At 52.9% G+C, this 18114-nt stretch overlaps 1 protein-coding gene across 1 annotated transcript in view; it reads right to left on the minus strand.

The window, feature by feature from the left end:
* Nucleotides 1-599: 599 nt before the first annotated feature.
* The window catches only part of PLXNA2 (plexin A2), a 212825-nt gene continuing 195310 nt past the window's right edge, over nucleotides 600-18114 (minus strand). The window contains exons 23-32 of the mRNA XM_057725989.1: nucleotides 16208-16274; nucleotides 15847-15993; nucleotides 15069-15228; nucleotides 14594-14697; nucleotides 10807-10906; nucleotides 9641-9831; nucleotides 8104-8273; nucleotides 5354-5566; nucleotides 4550-4700; nucleotides 600-3978 (exon numbers count right to left, since the gene is read on the minus strand). Of these exons, the coding sequence (XP_057581972.1) occupies nucleotides 3883-3978; nucleotides 4550-4700; nucleotides 5354-5566; nucleotides 8104-8273; nucleotides 9641-9831; nucleotides 10807-10906; nucleotides 14594-14697; nucleotides 15069-15228; nucleotides 15847-15993; nucleotides 16208-16274 (1399 nt within the window). The 3' untranslated portion in view covers nucleotides 600-3882. The remainder of the gene's footprint in view (nucleotides 3979-4549; nucleotides 4701-5353; nucleotides 5567-8103; nucleotides 8274-9640; nucleotides 9832-10806; nucleotides 10907-14593; nucleotides 14698-15068; nucleotides 15229-15846; nucleotides 15994-16207; nucleotides 16275-18114) is intronic.

Raw genomic sequence — 18114 nt, forward strand, 5'->3', positions numbered from 1 at the left:
GGCTGCAGGTTAGTGGGGACAGGTGTGGCAACGGGGATGCACCTGGAGACTGATCAGCCAGAGGCTGTCAAACACTGTCTGTGCTGCCCAGACCATCGTCGTCCACCTCATCCGCCCATCGCTTCTGCCTCAAGCTCAGCAGGGCCAGGGGCTTCAACTGCTATTTCTCATCCTCGTTTGGTAGAAATAAAGGAAGGTCAGGAGCTCAAGCAGCAGGGGAAGTGCCACCAGGACAGATGGCAGCAGTGGGAATGAGAAAGGCTCTCGTGGCTGGAGGACTGTCCCCAGAACGAGGTAAGGCAGCTGAGTTGGTCAGCTTTCTTCCTTCTTCTAGCTCCCTTTTCATCAAAACTTGTGCCCTCTGCAGGTCTGGGAGGAGAGCTGTGCAGGCTAAGTTGGTGGCAGGAACCAGCAGCCTGAAGAATGTCAGTGTGCTAGAAGAAGGCCCTTCTTGATCTTGTTCACCTGGAGCAGGGCCTAGCAAACAGCGCTGGCCCAGGAACATTCCCTGAAGGAGCAAGTATAGGACATAGCTCCCTCCTGCGAGTGAGGTTCCCAGCGGATCCGTGCCGCCAATGACCGAACCTTCCGCCCGTGGTGGATCAGGGATGGTTCTGAGAGATGCGCTGTGGGGGGCAGTAGGAGGGCAAGCACAGAAGCACCTGTGGCCCTGGTGAGGGTGGGACGCAGCAGCAGGCCAGCTGGAGGGACTCACGCCACCATGACGGACAGCTTGTCCCTCTGTCTTGCCAAGCACATGTCTGGGGTGCTTCTCCTTTCCCTTTTCCAGAGAATTGTCTCTTGTGCAGATCAGTGAAACAAAAAGGAGCCGGATCAGCCTTCGAGAGAGAAGTCCCCCTATGCCTCCCTCCAAGATGGATGGAGGGGAGGAGCTGTGATTTTAATACTTCATGTGGGGGAGGGGCTGTGATTTTAATACTTACTCCTTACACAAGGTCAAAATAGCTTCACATCGGAGAACGGTGAGGAGAGAGGGCAACTTACTCCCTCTCCTCCCATCCCGCAGGGCATGGACTCTTGGTGACTCAAAGCCAAGCAAGGCTCTCCAAGCTTTCACCCTCACGGCCTGACTTGAGTCCATTTGAGTTTTCCTTTATCTTAATTCCTTTCTTAGGGATGTCCCTGTGCCACATCCTTTGCCAGCCCACATTCCCCAGCTCTCTCATGGAATCCTGAGAAATGTGGTCAAGCTTCTGTCAGCTCTGGTGCCTCTCCTCTCCACTGTCCAAGAGGCCATCCCCCCCCCATCATTCTCCCACTCCCCAAAAACCTTCAAGGAAGCATCCCCTGGGGTGGTGAATGGTCACCAAAAGTACCTGCTGGGAGACACCCGGGTAGATGCATAGAGGTCAGGGTCGGTTACGATGCAGCTGAGATGTCTTTCACTTCTTGGTGGAGCAAAGCCTGGGGTGCCAGTCTGAGCAATAGTTTGATCAGAAAACCTTCATTCAGAGCTCAGAAGGCTGGGCTGCACTTTTTTGTGGGTAGCACAACGTCTCCTGCTGACATTCCTCTTGCTCGTATCTCCTTGCCTTTCATCTCCGTAAATCACGGGCTCTGAGCTGATAAGCTTTGGGTACTATGAAGGGCAAACACTTTGGCTTAGTGCAGAAGGCCAGTCATTAGTATTTCTTTCAGGCTATTAACAGGGCCCAGAGAAATTTTAACAGATGTGGATTATCAGAAGAAAGTGGCCTTGGCATGGCTGGTTGTGAATTATAATGAAAACAGCGAGTTTCCTGAGTATTTTGCTGAATGCTTTTCTCTTCCCATTTGTCAGCTGCATTCAGGCAAGAAACCGGAGCTGAGGCGACCAGGCGATGTCTGTTGTGCGGTTAGCACAGCGATCCAAAGCCACGCGGCAGTGATGGAAGCCAGCCCTCAGAGCTCCCCCTCCCCCAGCCCTTTCCTGGCAATCCAACGTGGTCAGCAGAGCCTTTGGAAATTGGAAGTGTTTGGAGGTAAGTCAGGGCACAGAGAAGCTGGGGCCCAGAGTTAATTACAGAGGAAGTGACCCTGGTCTGGTCTCTCTGGGGGTAGCTGGTCCTGTTTCCCAGCGTTGCAGCCCATTGTAAAGTAGAAGGTAGGAAGGGGAGGCTGGTCCTCTCCTGCTGCCCCCCTTTCCATCTCTTTGTCTTTCTCTTGTCCTCCTTCCCACTCACTCCGATGCTGCCTGCAGAGAAGCTGGGGCTGGCTGCTTGGATCCTTGCCAGGGTGGGAGGCCTGGAAACTCTGGTGGCTGTCGGGTCTCCAGGGTCCTGCACCACCGGAGGCGCCTTCCTCTGGGTGCCTCCCACTGCCTTCCATGGGGCCTCAGGACCAGGGCGTGGAACTTTGGTCTCTTTATTTGGAAACTACACGCAGGACAGTTGGTCATCCATGGATTTAGGTGTTAGCAGGAGAGAGAGAAACCCAGTGAGAAGCTGCCCACTTGTCCTTCAAACATGTCCTTTCATAAGGACATGAGAAGCAGAAAGAGAAGCAGAAGAAGACATAACATGGAGACGCTACAGTCATCTCTACTGAGGCCAGTGCTCAGGCGGTCAGAAGCTTCCGCATACAGGTGAAGGGTTGTTTCCCCTCTCTAGGCACGAGAGAATAAAAGAAAGAAAGCACAACAATAAATACTGCAGCTTCTTGAATCTATGCTCTTCAAGTATTGCTTGCTGTAAACAGTGTTTGATTTTTGTTTTCTTTTTAATTGCAAGAAACCACTGGCGGATTGAAGCGGAATCCAAAGCCAAACACCCATGTCCCCCGATCAGCTCCCAAATGGAACCTCCTGGAGGCCCAGCCCATGCACCTGCAGGGTCTTTCCCCAGCGTGCCTGCTTTATGACAGTGACGGATGTAAGGCAGAGCTGCCCAGTGTCCTTGGGGAGGCCAGGTGTCTGATCTGGGAGAGGGCCCCCTTTCCCCCACTTCTGGGAGTAACTTTAGAGAAACCAAAGGAAAAGTACCAAAATCATCTCCTCATTTGTTGAGGTTTGGGTTTAAATAAAACAAAACAACCAAACAGTAGCAAAAAGCATTGGTACTCTATGGACACAGATGTCCTCTGGAGACGAGAATATACAGGTGTGCGCGTGTAAAGCTCAGTTTCCAGTCAGCCAGGTGGAGCCGCGCGATGGCTTTGCCATTTGCGCAAAGTCCCGTCCTTCCCCAGATCTCGTGGCTCCCGGCATCATTCCAGGTCTCACTGGCCTCTCTTTTTGCGAAGTGTTTGGCATCAACTTGTGCTCACTCTTCTCCTCCTCACTTTAAAAAAAAAAAATTCAAGGGCAAGGAAACAATCATTCTTCCCTCCACTTTCTCTCAGCATCTCTCTGTAGGCTTTTCCTGGCATTGGGAACCAGGAGTTATACGAGGAAGGAGGCACGGGGGTAAAAGAAAGAAGGGGGACAGAAAGCAGAATTGAATGAGAGTTGGACGGGATGAACAGGGAGGCTTTTTGTTTTGTTTTATTTCTGGTTTTCCTTTTTCTTAAAAAAAATTAAATAAAGTTCTCATTATTTCCCCAATATACATGGAATGAGTTTTCATGCAAAGCAGCAGTCACAGAGGCAGAGCCGTGCCCAGGCGTGCCTCTCAGCTTGAAGAACCACCTTCTCCGGGCCCCGCGTTGTCCCTCTCGTCCTCGCCGCGGGGGTGGGTGGAGGATGCCCCCGGTCTCTCCCTGCAGGAACTGACTGTGACGGAACTTGGCTGGCGTGGGGAGAGGGGCCCTCCCCTCTCCCCGGGATGGGGTCTCAGGGGACAGCAAGCTTGGGGGCCTGATCCCCGTCACTTGTCCTTCCTTCTGAGATGCCCAGTGTGACAGCCTTCACGGGTCCCTTTTCCCAGGAACAGGAGGCTCCATCTCTCAGCTCTCGATGGACATGGCGTTTATGAGCTGTTCCACCTTGTATGCCAGCCGCTGTCGCCGGGCCTGCTCGTCCTGCTCCAGGGCCCCAATGAGCTAGGAACAAAAGCAAAGGTGGGGCAGACTCAGCATTCGGCATGGAAGAGGCCGTTCTCCAGAGTCCTTCACCCTTCTATCTGCCTTTCCATTCTGCCCCAGTGAATATAACCTTAAATGATGTAAATGATTAACTGAACATATGTATGCTCTATGTACGTGTGTGTATATGTATGTGTATATCTAAAGCATTAAAAACGACATTTGGCATGTAGGACGTGCTATGTGTTAGTTACTATTACTATGACTACATTCAGGTGCAACGTTAATGCATGACTTGTGAATTCTCTGGACCTGTCCTCTTTGAACTGAAAAACAATTACATTATTAAATAAAAGTGTTATTTATTGCATTAACAATGAGGGCAAGACAACGGAAGGCGTAAGAAAGCACTAGATGAATCAGGAGAGGATAGGCTGCCTTCTAAAGGAACGGTGATGACTTTCTGACTCCACGAATGTGTTTTTTGAATTCCCTTCCATTGCAGTTATTTAAGGATGGAGCCTCGCTTCCTGTTTAACCTGCTTTGCCCCGTGTGCGGGTTCCCGTCCCTTCCAGGGCCCTGTCTCACCTCTTCGCTGTACTTGCTGACGTAGGAGTAGATCTCATTGAGGGCACTTAGCATGTTGAACTCCACGGCGTGCAGCCGGGACTGCTCGGCGAGGTAGGCGTTCATGTCCTGGTCACTGATGGCGGGGAGCTTGGCAATGTCTGCGTAGTATCTGTCGTAGAGAGGATAGGCTCCCTGGTGAGGACTTGGCAAATATGTGCCTACATCCACCCTGGCCCCAGGACCCTTGAGAGCATGGGTGTCCCCAGTTGCTTCTGCTTCCTTATTTCTCTTCTGATGACGCTTCCTCTGCCCTCTTCCCTCCAGCTGAGTTTGGGGCCTGGGGACTGGTTCTCCCTAAGGCCAGACTCTGCAGCGTCCCCCAGAGTAGTTAAAAAGCCCAGATTCTGACCAGACTCCTTGTAGCCAAATTCCAGCTCTGCTATCTGCTAGCTGTGTGACCTTGGGTAAGTCACTTTGCCTCTCTGTGCTTCAGTTTCCTCATCAGTAAAATGGGGATGATAATAATACCTACTTCCCAACTCTGTGGGGTATTTTAGTGAGATGATACTTACATCTTTATCACAGTGCTGGGTGCTTCACATGTGCTCAGTGAACGGTAATTAGAATGCTAATGATCTGACCTGAAGGGTACAAAGCTTCCATTTCTTCCCCCAGCAGGAACTTTGGACAAGGGAGAAAAAGGTGAGCATGGGGTCCCGAAGGTACCACAAACATGGTCTTGAGTCCTTGGTCAGTGAAGCCCAGGGGAGGGAATGGAGCAAGCATTCAGGGCCACTGGCCTGTCCTGAGGGTGCTACTGACCTTTCCACCCAGCTCTTGTAGCTGGGGATGTCCTTGGCATAGAGTAGCTTGTTGGAAGGGGAGTCCTTGCCCAGCCGGTGCTCTGATGTTGAGCAAGAGTCCATGAAGGTCTGGGCCACCACAGAGAGGCAGGCGTCTGTGATGCTGCCCTTGTGGATGTCAAATACAAACTGGGGGTTCTTGATCACATTCACCCAGAAGCGCAGAGGGAGGCTGTAGGAAACAGCAGAGCAGGGTCTAAGGGCTGCACTTGGCCATGCCCCAGGCTGTCCACTAACATTCCTCCCTCCCCGACAAATGCAAAATTCTCTCTCGAAGGGTAAGAGAATGAAGTCACAGAAAACTGGTCCAGCTAGGGTGGCTAATTTAGCCTAAGCAGTTACTGACGCTGGGAGAAAAGGAGAGGCATCCTTGTGTCCTAATGCGGCACTGACCCTGTTCTCTAACAACCGAGAGATGGGCGTGTGTGGCTTCCTTCCCTCCTAGAGGTCTTTTCCAAAGGCCTCTGTGCCCCCAGGGAAGCCCAAGTACAGAGGGCTACACAGTTTTCTCAGCGCTTCAAACAAAGCCCCCAGGCTCCCGGAGTCCCCCTTCCAGTGCCCGTGGCCATTGTCCGGAAGGACGCAGCGGCAGCCCCAGCACGGCCTCTGAGCGGGCACAAAGGGCACCACCTGTGCTCCCCGCCCAGCCTGGCTGCCCAGCCCGGCTGCCCAGCTGCTTCCCAGGGCCGGCCCAGCCTGGCTGGGCTGAGGAATGGGCTCCCCTGGGGGCAGCTCTTTCACGACTCTCCCCAGGGCTTTCTCGGATCTGGGCAGGGGCAGAGGGGGCAGAGGAAGCCATTGTTGGCACGCTGGGAATGGCTCACTGGGGCTCTGAGTTTTTCCCACCCCAAGAGGAACTGATCAGTCGTCAGGAGAGTTCTTTCTGCAGCTCGGGAATTCATAATCAGAGGAGAATGCGTTATCTCTGCTCCTTAGGTCGTAAGGAGGATAAGCCCATTTACTCCCCTTCAAAACCAGAACAGCTGCTGTTTCTGCTGCCTTTTCCAACTTGGCCCTCTCCTCCAGCTGCCTGCAGGCCCTTAACTCTTTTGGCTCCTCTGTGGAGTGAGCCCTGTCCTCTGGCTTGTCCTTCGGGCCTGAGATGTTTCAGTCATCCCTCCTACCTCCCCTCTCTCCTTCATCTTCTCTTGACTCTCCTGGACCCTAAACTTTCCCAAATGTCTCAGTTCATGCCAAGTCTTGGGAACGATCAGCTGTGCCCCTCCAAGCCCTTCCATTATGATTTCTGCTTATCTTTCTGAGTGCAACGGGATCACTCACTTTCCTTAGACCTGCAGGGAGCGGCCTGGGCTCAGAGGTGACTCCTCTCTTCCACCCTCCCCTTCCCCTGGCAGCTCTGGAAGCTTCTAATATTCTTTCCTTGGACATTAGGTATCTGAGGTCTGGCTAAGGGGACTCTCCCCACCACAGCTTCAGGGTAGGGCATTTTTATGACTTGGGCCTGGCCAGAAATAGAAGGCACAGAGATGGGGATAATCCAGAACTTTCTCTTGATTTCCTTGAAATTGCCACTCCCAGCACTGGGCTGAGGATCCTCCAAAGCCCAGGGAACAGCCATGGCCCCGGCCCTGGGAATGCAGGCAAGAGGCCTGTCCCAGTGACTTGCCCCGGGGGGCTCCTCGCCCCACGACCACCAGAGCCACTTCATTTCACTCCACTGTGATCAAAGCAGCAGACTCTGGAGGGCTTGGCAACCACAACACCCCGGAAAGGAAGGGGAATATATGGGGCTTGGGGTTGGGTTTTTCCAAAGTGTTTTGCTGGTTGCTAGGACTTTTGATTCCCAAATAACAGCCGGGGCCCATCTGTGCCGGCTCTGTTTTCTGAGGAGATGGCTGACTCCAGACAGCTGTGTGGGCTGTCTGCCCAACCCAAATGCCTGGACCTCCTCTCTCCCCTCTCCGTGCTCTTTCCTGAAGGAAGGTTTTTACCCCGGCTCTTGGCCAGGCCCTGTCTGACCCTGAAAGCCAGTCTTTGGCTTGGTCCAGGTTCAAAACCCAGGAGAGAAAAGTCTTGTGCAAAGAGCCCGTGGAAGCTGTTTCTCCCACTGCTGGGTCTGGCTGCGGAGGTTACTGTAGGGGAGAGAGTCACGCCTGCAGGACATCCTGCCTGCTGCTTCCTGAAAGCCACGGCGCCAGGGTAATCGCTTGGCCTTAAGGGATCGCATTTGCAATGACATCCTCGTAGTTGGTGGGCTCAAGTCTACGGCAGGTGCACGCTCTCTCCCAGCACTGGCCAGTTTCCCCAGGGATCTAAGTTTAATTCAGGGCCTCCCCGTTTCAGGAAGTGCCTGAGATTCTGCTGTGCTCAGAATGCCCCACAATGCCTGGCTGTGAAGCTCGGCCACTAGGTCTCAGACATGGTTCTTGGTGTAGGTTCCTCCAGCTCCCTTCCTGAGAATCAGAAGTCAGGGAGGAGGAGGCACATCCCGGAGAAGGGTCTCAGCCTGAAAGGGCAGAGCTCAAGTGTGCGTGTGTCCTGGTGTGGGCTCTATGCCAGGCAGGCCCCACTTGGCGCCTGGGGACCACGTCGGCTCTGTGGAGCATGTGTTTGTCCTAGGAGCCTTGGGTTACGCAGCCACAGCAGAAAACGGGCTCCCCCCTTCTCCCCGGTCCCTGCTGGTCTCCACCCCCCACAGCTGTGGCCTCACCAGGCTGCAGCTCCCCCCTGGGCTCCCCAAGGGGTTACCAGTTGCTCTTCCAGGTGTGCCGCACATCTGTGTCATGGATGCTGTGTCTGTCTGCCTGCTCATCCAGGAAATCAAACATGTACTTGATGGCCAGGGGGAGAGCGCTGCCCCGGTGCACAGTGCTGAACAAGGTCTCAAACAAGTCGTCCACGAACTTCTGCAGGGTGCCCTGGGGGAGGGGCAGTGGGAGAGTATGAGGTGGGGGAGGGGGGCAGGCAGCAGACGGGCAGACCAGATGGTGCCTTGGACGGATCCTGCCTTGGAAATTTGTCTGCAACGCCAGGCTGTGCAGACAGTGTGGCCAGGGTGGGGGTGGGGCGGGGGATTGCTGGGGAGGTGGGAAGGACTGAATGGGCTGCAGATTCCTGGAAAAAACCTCCTCCAACCTGCAGCCACATGCCGCATTTATGCTTGTGTCCATGGTAGGCGGTTGTGGGCATGGGGGGTTTGATTGAAGACAGCAAGTGCTCTGAGCCCAGGCTTCCCACGCAGAATGAAGGGCACAGGCTGGTAAGAGAGGGTGTGTAAAGAACAAGCCGGAGGACTGGGGCCCTTCCGGCAGCAGCAGGGCAGGACCGCAGAGAGTCTCATAGGAAGGTGTGAGTGTTAGTGGTCTGGGATAAGTGGTGTCTGGGGTGGGGACTGGGCAGAAGGTCCAGCTCCAAGAACACTTAGACACAGCCCTGATCACAGGGCCTTGGAGGGTATCTGGGACATGGACAAGGGTGGGCCTGGGGCCCACAGTTTGCACGTTCAAGAAACACCTCTGAAGGTCAAGAAAATGTCCAACCTTCTGGTGTCTTTTTGTTGGTCTCTTATTAGCATATGAAGCAAAGCAAAACTTGAGACTCGTGATCTGATGGTGTATTTCTGTGGCACTTCAGGGATCAAGGCTGAGATGCCACGGTATTAGAATTGCAGCCACATTTTTGTGGGGTCAGTGGGGGACAGTCCTGGCAAACACGGGCTGTATGACTGCCAGGCTTACAGGCATTCTCTCCTCTGCTAGGGAGGCCAGAAGACAGCTTTAGCTCACAGCTTGCAGCACTGCTGCTGCCTCGCTTCCATCAGCATTTGGGGGTAGATGAGATGGGACAGGGAAGAGGAAGCCTTCTCTTGCATTAGTAGAAGGACTAGGCCTTTATGCTTTTCTTCCCACTGTGGCCAGAAAGTGGGTAGAAAAGGCACTAATGGAGGAAGCTGGCATATCTGTCCACCTAATAACAATAAAACCCCCCAATGTCTTCCTAAGGGGTGTGGGGCTCAGAGGTGAGAGTGCCAGTCCTCTGAGGAGTAGTGGTGGTCCTATGGAGTGAGTTAGGAGGAAAGATATCACTGTGATTTATGCCAAAGGGTAGAGAAGAGTGGTGGCCTGATCTCCTGGGAAGCCTGCCCCAGGACCTGGCCCCGCTTGTCCAAAGGCATTCCCTTGAAGGATGATGTCTTTCTTATGCTGTAGGCCGGGGCAGTGGGGTTGAGGGGGAAGGACACACCTCTCTGAGGAGCCCTCCCTGGACAGGGCAGAGCAAGAATTACCTTGGTGGCCAGTAGCCGGGTCAGGTAGATCTCGGACACCATCTTGCTGCCCCGGTCACCCTCCTTCTGGTCCCCATGGTCGTGGTTCTTCACCAGATGCCACACCTTGACCCCACTCTCCAGGTCTGGAGTGATCATGGGGGCCCGAGACCTCAGGCTGTCGGGACTGCCTGTGTACCTGAAGGAGGAGTCTGAGGAGAAGGGGGCAGTGGAGGCCTGTGAGCGACTAATTGCATCATCCTTGCTTGTAGAATCCTTCTAGAATCCCTGCCCGCCTGCTGCACTTACTCAGAATGAACCAGTTTCATTTGGAAGGGGACCCTTGGGGTTTCATATTGATGGGTGATTTTAGCGATCCTTGGTTGGCATGAGGATAGCCTGAAATCTTTTTGTAGAAAGAGGATCTAGAAATTCTGTGAGCTGGATGGCCCTTGGGAATTCAGGAGTCCCTCATTCCCTGATGCTTCCAGCAAAGAACAATCAATAGGTAAAATGTCAACCAGATATTCTCATGGGGGCTTTGATAAAAGTCTGGATACTAAGGGCTGTGAGTGGAAATGCTCCCTCTCGGGAGTTGATGGGTTCCTTCTTACTTGGGGCCCAAAATATAGAATTGCCTGAGCCTCTTTTGGGGCTGCTGGCTTCAGTCCTGAGGTGTCCTTTAGCTGGACAGCCCAAAGCCTAGTGCTACACAGAACCAGAGGAAACAGAGTAAGAGAGAGTGAAACACCACAACCTCATTGTCCAGAGGGCCCTGGGGGTCTTAGCACTCCTCAGGGGTGGAAGGCCTAGGATGGCCAATTGATTGCCCAAACTGGGACATAACTGAGAGCTAAAGGGGACACGGTTAACAATTCAGTCAAGACAATAAGCATAAACTGGGACTGGGTTATGTGACCTTCCCATCCAGGAGCCTCCTTGGGTCTGGGCCCTACTAACTCCTTCATCAGACCTGGGCTATCAAAGGAAAGGCGCAGGGTGCCACCTGCTGCCACAGCTCTGAGGAGGCAGGCTTCTCTGAGGATGACTGGTCCAGGGAGAAAGGGAAGCCTTTGATCGCAGGCTGGCAGCAGCATGGACCTCCTGCTGTCAGAAGGAACCGTGAATAGCCCCTGGGGGTCACAGAAGACTCCACTGGCTGCCCAGGTTATCTTTCCGGTCCTCACCGTATCTGCTGATGGACGTCCGGGAGATGCTGGCAGAGGCAGGGATGTTGTAGGAAGAGGTCTGTTTGGGGACCAGAGCCACCACGGATCTGTCTGATACCTGAGAAGGGTATGAGAGATACGGTTCAGGTGAATGTTGGTATCTCGGGGAATGAAATTGTCAAGTATTTCTAGAAAGTTGTGGAATAGGTATGGGTAGAGTATAAGGAGATCAGGAATGCTAGAAATAACAATTCCTGCTTTTCAATATGGTCGCTACGTGCTACCTGTGGCATTGGGCTCTTGCAATCCGATAAGTCCAAAGTGAGATGCCCTGTGCCTGAGCTCAGGTGTGCTATAAATGTACAGTACACACTGGATTTCAATGACATAGTATGAATAAAAGCATATAGTGTCTCATTAATAATGTTTATGTGGATTACATGTTTAAATGGCAATTATTGTAGATCAGTTGTGTTCAATAAAACATTGTTAACATTACATCCATTCTGCTTATTTCTACTTTTTAAATGTGACTAGTGAAAAATGGAAAGTTGTACGTGTGGCTTGCACTGTATTTCTATTAGAGGGAGCTGGGGTAACCCAGCCTGCCTTGAGCTTTGTGAGTTACATACAACTCTGCCCATTTTAGAGATGAGGAAGTGAAGCACTGAGAAGCTAAGCAACACCTTCAAGGGCGCACACTTGACACATGATAGAGCCAAAACTTGTCGCCCGGTCTGTCAGGCTCCAGAGCGCATGTGCTCCTCATTGCATCCTAATTTGAGATTTCACTTCAAGACACACTGGTCTGAAGCCCATTTTCCCTTTTAGTTCTGATGTCTTTCTGGCCTGGGTCCTATAACGGCCCAGCCACATTAAGGAGCCTCCCGAGAGGGCAGCTGCTCTTGGGGAGTCACGGAGAAAGAAGGTGTCTTGCCTGTCCTCTGCGAGGGTGCCCAGATTCAGTACCCAGCCTGCGATGAAAGGGCTGATAAATGAGGAGCCATATTGAAGACATTTGGGGCCATTTTGATTTAAGATTACCCTCCATCCAATAAAAACGGAGAATCCTCAGAATTGTGGCGATCCAATTAAACCTCTAACGCAGAGGGAATAAAACAGCTATAATAATGTTATGGGCCATAAAACATTCCTATTAAACCATTTTTTATTTTAACAATTTTTATGAACTTTATAAGTTTGATTTATAGCTGCACCAGTCGTAAAACCATCTTTCTGGGTCTTAAATTGTCAGTCCCTCTCTCCCACCAAAAAAGAATTAAATGTTGGGAAGTCAAACTATAAATGAAAATTAGTGCTAACGAGATTCCCTGATAGCCAGTTTTAGTAGTGATGTTTAATTTCACCCTCCCTATAAATCTGCAGGAGCCGGGAAGTTTTTAAAAATCTCTTTGTTAATTAAGATTATGCAGATTTTTCTCCTGTAGGGGCTCCAAGGACCTTTGACTCCTGGGAGGGTAACAAGAGGGCAATGCTTTGACTTGATGGCATAAAGCTGCAGGGTCCAGGGCTCTTCACAGCATCTGGAAGATGCCAATGCATAGTTACTTCCCGGCTGGGGCAGCTCCCCCGACCGCAGGCAGCTTGCACCATCAGCACCAGGTCTGAAACGGAGGAAGAATTCTCCACTTCGGTCTTTCAGGAACTCTCTTTGCAACTGACAACCTACAAATGATACTTGAAAGAAAGCCTGGCAGGGGCAAGGGTTTATTCTCCCAGGGAGAAAAAATTATGTTATCATTTACGGCTTGTTGTCATCTAAAGGGAGATTCACAAGGTGACTGGAATGACCACAGTTCAAGTCAATTCTAGGTCTCATCACTAAATCTCTCTTGTCCTTACTCTCCATCTTTCTCCTAACCAACAGGTGATGCAAATCTGTGGTCAAGATGCCTGGCTGGGTCTGACCTTGCCTGTGCACTTAATAGCGACACGACTTCAGGAAAGTCACTTAACCTCTCCGTGCCTTGGTTGTCTCATTTGTCAAAGGGGATAAAAGTCATGTCTAGGTTTATTGTGAGGATTAAAGGCATCAGGATACATAAAGGCCGGGAGCAGTGCCTGGTGCCCGGTGACAGTAAACGCTGGGGTCACCGCTGCTACCATCACCATCACCATCACCATCTCCCATAGGGAAGAATAATCCCTGTGGACCCCTGTCACTCAGGGCTAGCCTGTGGGACGTGCCTTGCACAAAGTAAAGCTCCGTAAATATTTGAGGAATGAATGAATACATGAATGGTAAATGACACCGGGGAATTGAAAGTGCTTTGTATGATGAGCACTGTAAGAACAGAAGATTCCATTCTTCTGATTGGGAGTCATAGGAGAGACAGCCCAGGAACAAGCATTAGGGCAGCAAAGACAGAGAAGAGCAGCCCCATTCCTGCCCTTGAGAAACTTACAGTTTGGGGGCATAAGGCTCATTTCTTTTGCACTTTCTTCTTCGGTTCTAGTTGGGTCATTAAAACTCTTCTACAGGATGCATAAAGCCCAGTGTGAAGTTGAGGGGTGGGGTGGGGGTGGGATCAGCAGAGTGATTATAGCTGCTATGGAGTGGTACATAGATCCTGGTGTACCTCATCTGTGGTTTCTAATACTTCCAACCACCTTCACAATTTGGGGTTGTATCTCCACTGACTGATGAGGAGCCCAAGGTTCAGAGACATTAAAGTCACGTCACCAGTGAGCAGGGAAGCAGGGGTTTACATGGAGCTCATAAACTCTTTTTCTTTCCCACTATACCACACTTACTCCATTTAGGGTGGGGGTCCAGGCAGAGCGTCAGCACGGGGAATGCAGGCCAGTAAGGGGATGGAGCCTGGAAGGGGGCATTTGGGGTTTCCCCAGTGCCCCTCTGCTTCCTCTGTGCCCCGAGAGGCTCCCAGCCCGCCTCCTGGTCGTTGGCAACTCAGTGCCAGTGTGTCAGCCCCTCCGCACCCTCCTCACATGAAGCAGGGACAGAGGATGATGTTATTAACCAGGCAATCCCACAGGGTCCTGCTGCCCGCCGCGCTTCCTCTGGTTGGTTTAATTTCCCTCGCTGTCTCTCATTTCCAGCTTCTCTTTTAGTAGTAGTATCATTATTTTTTGAATCCCAACCAGCCTACCTGTGTTTAATCTTACAGAGACCCCCAGCTGTGAGCGGTTACCATGGGAAGCAAGGTGGGTGAGAGCAGGTACCTCTCGGATCTTCTGTTCTTTTGCTGGGATTCTTTTTGACTGTTCATGCAATGTGTCTGCCGGTGTGCTAAACACTCTACCTACTCTATTCAATTTATTCCTCACAGCTTTATTGGGCAGGGATCACCAGTAACTCCATTTTACAGATGAGAAGAATGAGAGCTTAAGCAACTTCCCCAAGGACACCAGCTAGCAAGTGGCAGAAGGTAAGACCCAAGTCCCTGCTTTGTTGCAGGTGAGATGTGTCAGCCGTATTAGAAAGACGTCAAAGAGAAAGTGGCAAACGCCTATCAGCTGTGCTTGAAAGATGCAGTTTTGCTGCAGGTGAAGAGCTACACTCTGTACAGGATAAGCATATCCCGCCCTGCCCCACACCGGTTAAGTCAGTTCCTTAGGACATCTGGACACTCATGTTTTTGACACCTTCTCCAAGTCATGTTAATCAGCAGCCGCGGCTGAGAAGCACTGCTCTAGACGCAGGGAGGAGGTGGAGTGGGGAGATGAGAAAACCCTTTTAGGATTCTGAGGGCCTTACAGCAAACCTTAGAGGGAGGGGCGTTCTGGGAGGACAGGGGTCCCCGGAGCAAAGCCCCGCCCTCACCTGATAGTGCATCAGCGTGTTCAGCCGCTTCCAGTCACCCTCGATCTTGGTGGTGATGTCCTCGTCCTGCAGCACGACCCGGGCGATCCGGCCTTGGCGCCACTCTGGGTGGAAGGTGGTGCAGTAGCAGCGTGAGGGGTGGCTGCCGGGACTGCCCCGGCGTGCGTCCTCTAGGGGCCCGGCAACACCAGCTCCCTCAAGCTGATGCAGTGATGGCGCTTAAGGTGTCTAGGGGCTCTGTGGGGTCAAGGCTGGGAGAAGCGTGGGCCTCCCCAGAGGTGGCCACATCTGAGCAGGCAGTGCCTGGAGAAGTATTTCGCCTGGCCCCTCACCTGGGCAGGACCCAGGCATGCCCGCAGGAGGGGCCGTCTGCCAGGGCGGGGTGGGCGGTGGTGCTTCCCAGCTTCCCATCCTGCCCCACAGCCCAAATGCCCTCCTGGACGCCACCCCCACACTCCAAGGCCAGGCCTCCTACCCAAGTCCATGTCAACCGCCCTCGGCCGCTGGGAGTAGGGCACGTTCTTGTAGACGGCATCGAGGATCTTCTCCTTGACCTGCGTGATGGTGTCACAGTTCAACACCTTCACTGGTATCTCTGGACTGTTCTCATTGTCAGGGTTGACGCAGTTCAGGATCTACAAGTGGCGATAAAGGGGCAGCAAGATGCGAGTTGAAGGAGCCATTTGGGAGAGGGAGTGAGGCCTCGGGACCTTCTCTTACCCAGGCTCCCCCTCCTCACAGGAGAAACGGGTGCCTCTGTCTGTGTCTCAGTGTCTCTCCCCTTCCAGCTGTCTGCCAAGGACAGCCTGAGTCCTTCTGCCCACCCCTGTTTCTCAGAGAACCAGGACTCTACTTTCCAGCCCCCGCTGGCTGTCATCCCGGGTGGAGGCATCCTAGGAGTTTAGGGATGGCTCCGGGTGTTTCAAGCGCTGGCCTCCCACTTCCCCGAAGCCTCTATATTAGCAATCAGCAGACTTCTTCCCTGTAATGCTAATTTCCCCATACCTAATGGTGGGTCATCTAGGGTAAACAGAGGTATTGCGAGTTCTTTAGGCCCACCCAATGAGCTGGGGGAGGAGGGGCCCAGGCTGGCGTACCCTCCCTTGGGGCACTTGGCGTGTCACCTGGACTGGCCCCCAGGCTGGCCTCTAGCCTCTTTATTGACCCCTCAGAAAATGGCTTGTGGTCAGAGGGCGGAATGCAGATCAGAGGCAGGAGGTCCGTGCTGCCCCCCGGGCTTCCCGCCTCCTTACCAGGGTCTTGTACTCGATCTGTTGCCGGATGAGCTTGTCCTCGCTCAGGGAGTAGCGGGCCTCACCCGTGATGGCATCGATGGGGCCCTTCTCCATCTGCTGCTTGATGGCACAGTACAGCATGAAGAGCGGCTCCCCTGCACACTCCTGTGGGCACAGGCAGGGTGTGGGCAGCGGGGTACCAGCCTCCTTCCCTCCCTCTCCTGACCGTGCTCCTAGGCCCGTTTGGCTTTGGGGTACCCGGCCAGGTAAGTTCCTGCTCCTAAGGGAGAGTCCCCATGCAGCCCTAATGGCCAGGCTCAGAGGGGCAGCTCCCCATCCTGCTCTCAACTCTCAGTCCCTGTCCCACTCCCGGTCTCACCTTCAGGAATTTGTGCAGGAGGAAGGCAAACCAATTGGTCAGCATCTTCTCAGCCACGGACTCTGTCCTGGGGAGGCAGAAGGAATGAGGGGCGGTCCTTTACGGAGGGGTCTTCAGGGGGGTGCCTAGCTTGTTGTGTGGGCCAGGGCTCAAGAGAACAAGGGCATGAAAGAACCCAGGGGTGGGAGCCAGGACACTGTGTCCTGTCCCAACTCCACCAGTCACGAGAAGTGAGACCTTGGCCCAGAGCCTTCTTTCTGGGCGTCAATTTCCTGGAAAAATAAAGTGGTACTATGGGTCTGCAAACACAGGTGCCAAGGGCCATTGCCCCAGGGCTATAAAGGACTGGTTATCCCTACCCTCTTCTGGCCTCGGGTGATAAATGGAGTTTCTCCATCCATCTGAGATTTCCTGCATGTCTGAATACTTTATTTGAATATTCAGAAGGTCCCTGGTACCTGCCCCTCCAAACACTCAGAGTCAGATTGCCTGGCTTCAAATCTGCCACACACTGGCTGTGTGATCTTGAGTAAGTCATTTCTCCTCTCCGGGTTCAGTTTCCCCATCTCTAAATAAGGAGGATAATAATCACCACCACCACCACCATCATCATCCTCTGTCCCACAGGGTTACTGTCAAGGCTGAATGAGTCAATACAGGAAAAGTGCTGAGAGTAGCACTTGATACCCGCCAGCTGTGATCACTGCTGTCACGTGGGGTCGTGGATCCCAGCCCCTCAGGTAGTGAGCAGTGCACAGAAGCGTTTAGCTGACAGGGGATCGGCTTCTGTAAGCACTGCCCCTTCGCCCCGCCCTCCATCCCAGGCTGCAGATCTGGGGACCTGGGAAGGAACAAAGTGGCTGTGACAGACCCTCAGTGATGGGGATGCAGGAGGGGTATTTTAACTCCCTGCACGTGGTGCAAATTATACCCTCTGGTTGCAGTAAATCCCAGGCATTTGCCAGGGCTGCTCAGCAATCTGGGCCTGGGAGAGAGTGCCAAAGGCAGAAGAAATTGTAGCTTTCTCCCCTGGCCCCTCCCAGCTCCCTCTCTCTGCATTGTGCCTGAGATTAGCTCTAATTTAAATACAACAGTTCTTAATGAGAGTTTCTAATGCTCAGATTGGCAGAATGGGGGCTCTGTACTCATAAAACAAAGCCTTCTTCCTCCTTCCTCACCTCACGTGGAATCTGGAAGCCTGAGACCTTGCAGAGGAGAAGGTTACGGAGAAGGCAGTGAAATGGAGGTGGCATATTACAAGCTCTACTGCCAGCAGAGCTCCAAAGCTGTGCTGGGCTCCCAGGGGCCTCCAGAGAGGGTGGGCTCAGGAATGCAGGCCAAGGTCTCTGACCCTCTTCCCTGCCAGGAAAACGGCAACCAAGGAGGGCATCGTGGAGGATGCTGGTGATTCCGATCCAGGAAGCTGGGCGCTGATGGGACAGGCAGCACCGTATCTCTAGTCGGGCGTGGGCCAGCAGAGCTCCTGTGATGATGGGAATGGCCTCTTATCTGTGCTTCCAGTATGCTGGCCACTACACGGCGACTGAGCACTTGGGATGGGGCTAGTGCAATGGAGGAACTGAATTTTACATTTTCATTTTAATTAATGGTGACTTGTGCTACTGTGTTGGACAGTAAAACTCAAGATACATAGGGAGGGAGAGAGACTTTTTGAGACAGGTGTTATTAGTGTCATTTTGTTCACGAGGAAACTAAACATCAGAGAGGCCACATCACTGGCCCAAGATCACACAACTAGCCGGTAGCAGAGCTGGGGTGCAAGGTGCGATGCGCCGGGGCCTGTGCTTCCGCACCACGCTCGGCACCTGCAGACATGGCACAGCCGCCTGGACTGGAGGGAGATGAGACTCTGCACTGGGAGCTGCGGGGACGTAGGCCTGCCCGGG

Source organism: Hippopotamus amphibius, chromosome 3 (assembly GCF_030028045.1).
Source record: "Hippopotamus amphibius kiboko isolate mHipAmp2 chromosome 3, mHipAmp2.hap2, whole genome shotgun sequence".
Classification (NCBI taxonomy): Eukaryota; Metazoa; Chordata; class Mammalia; order Artiodactyla; family Hippopotamidae; genus Hippopotamus; species Hippopotamus amphibius.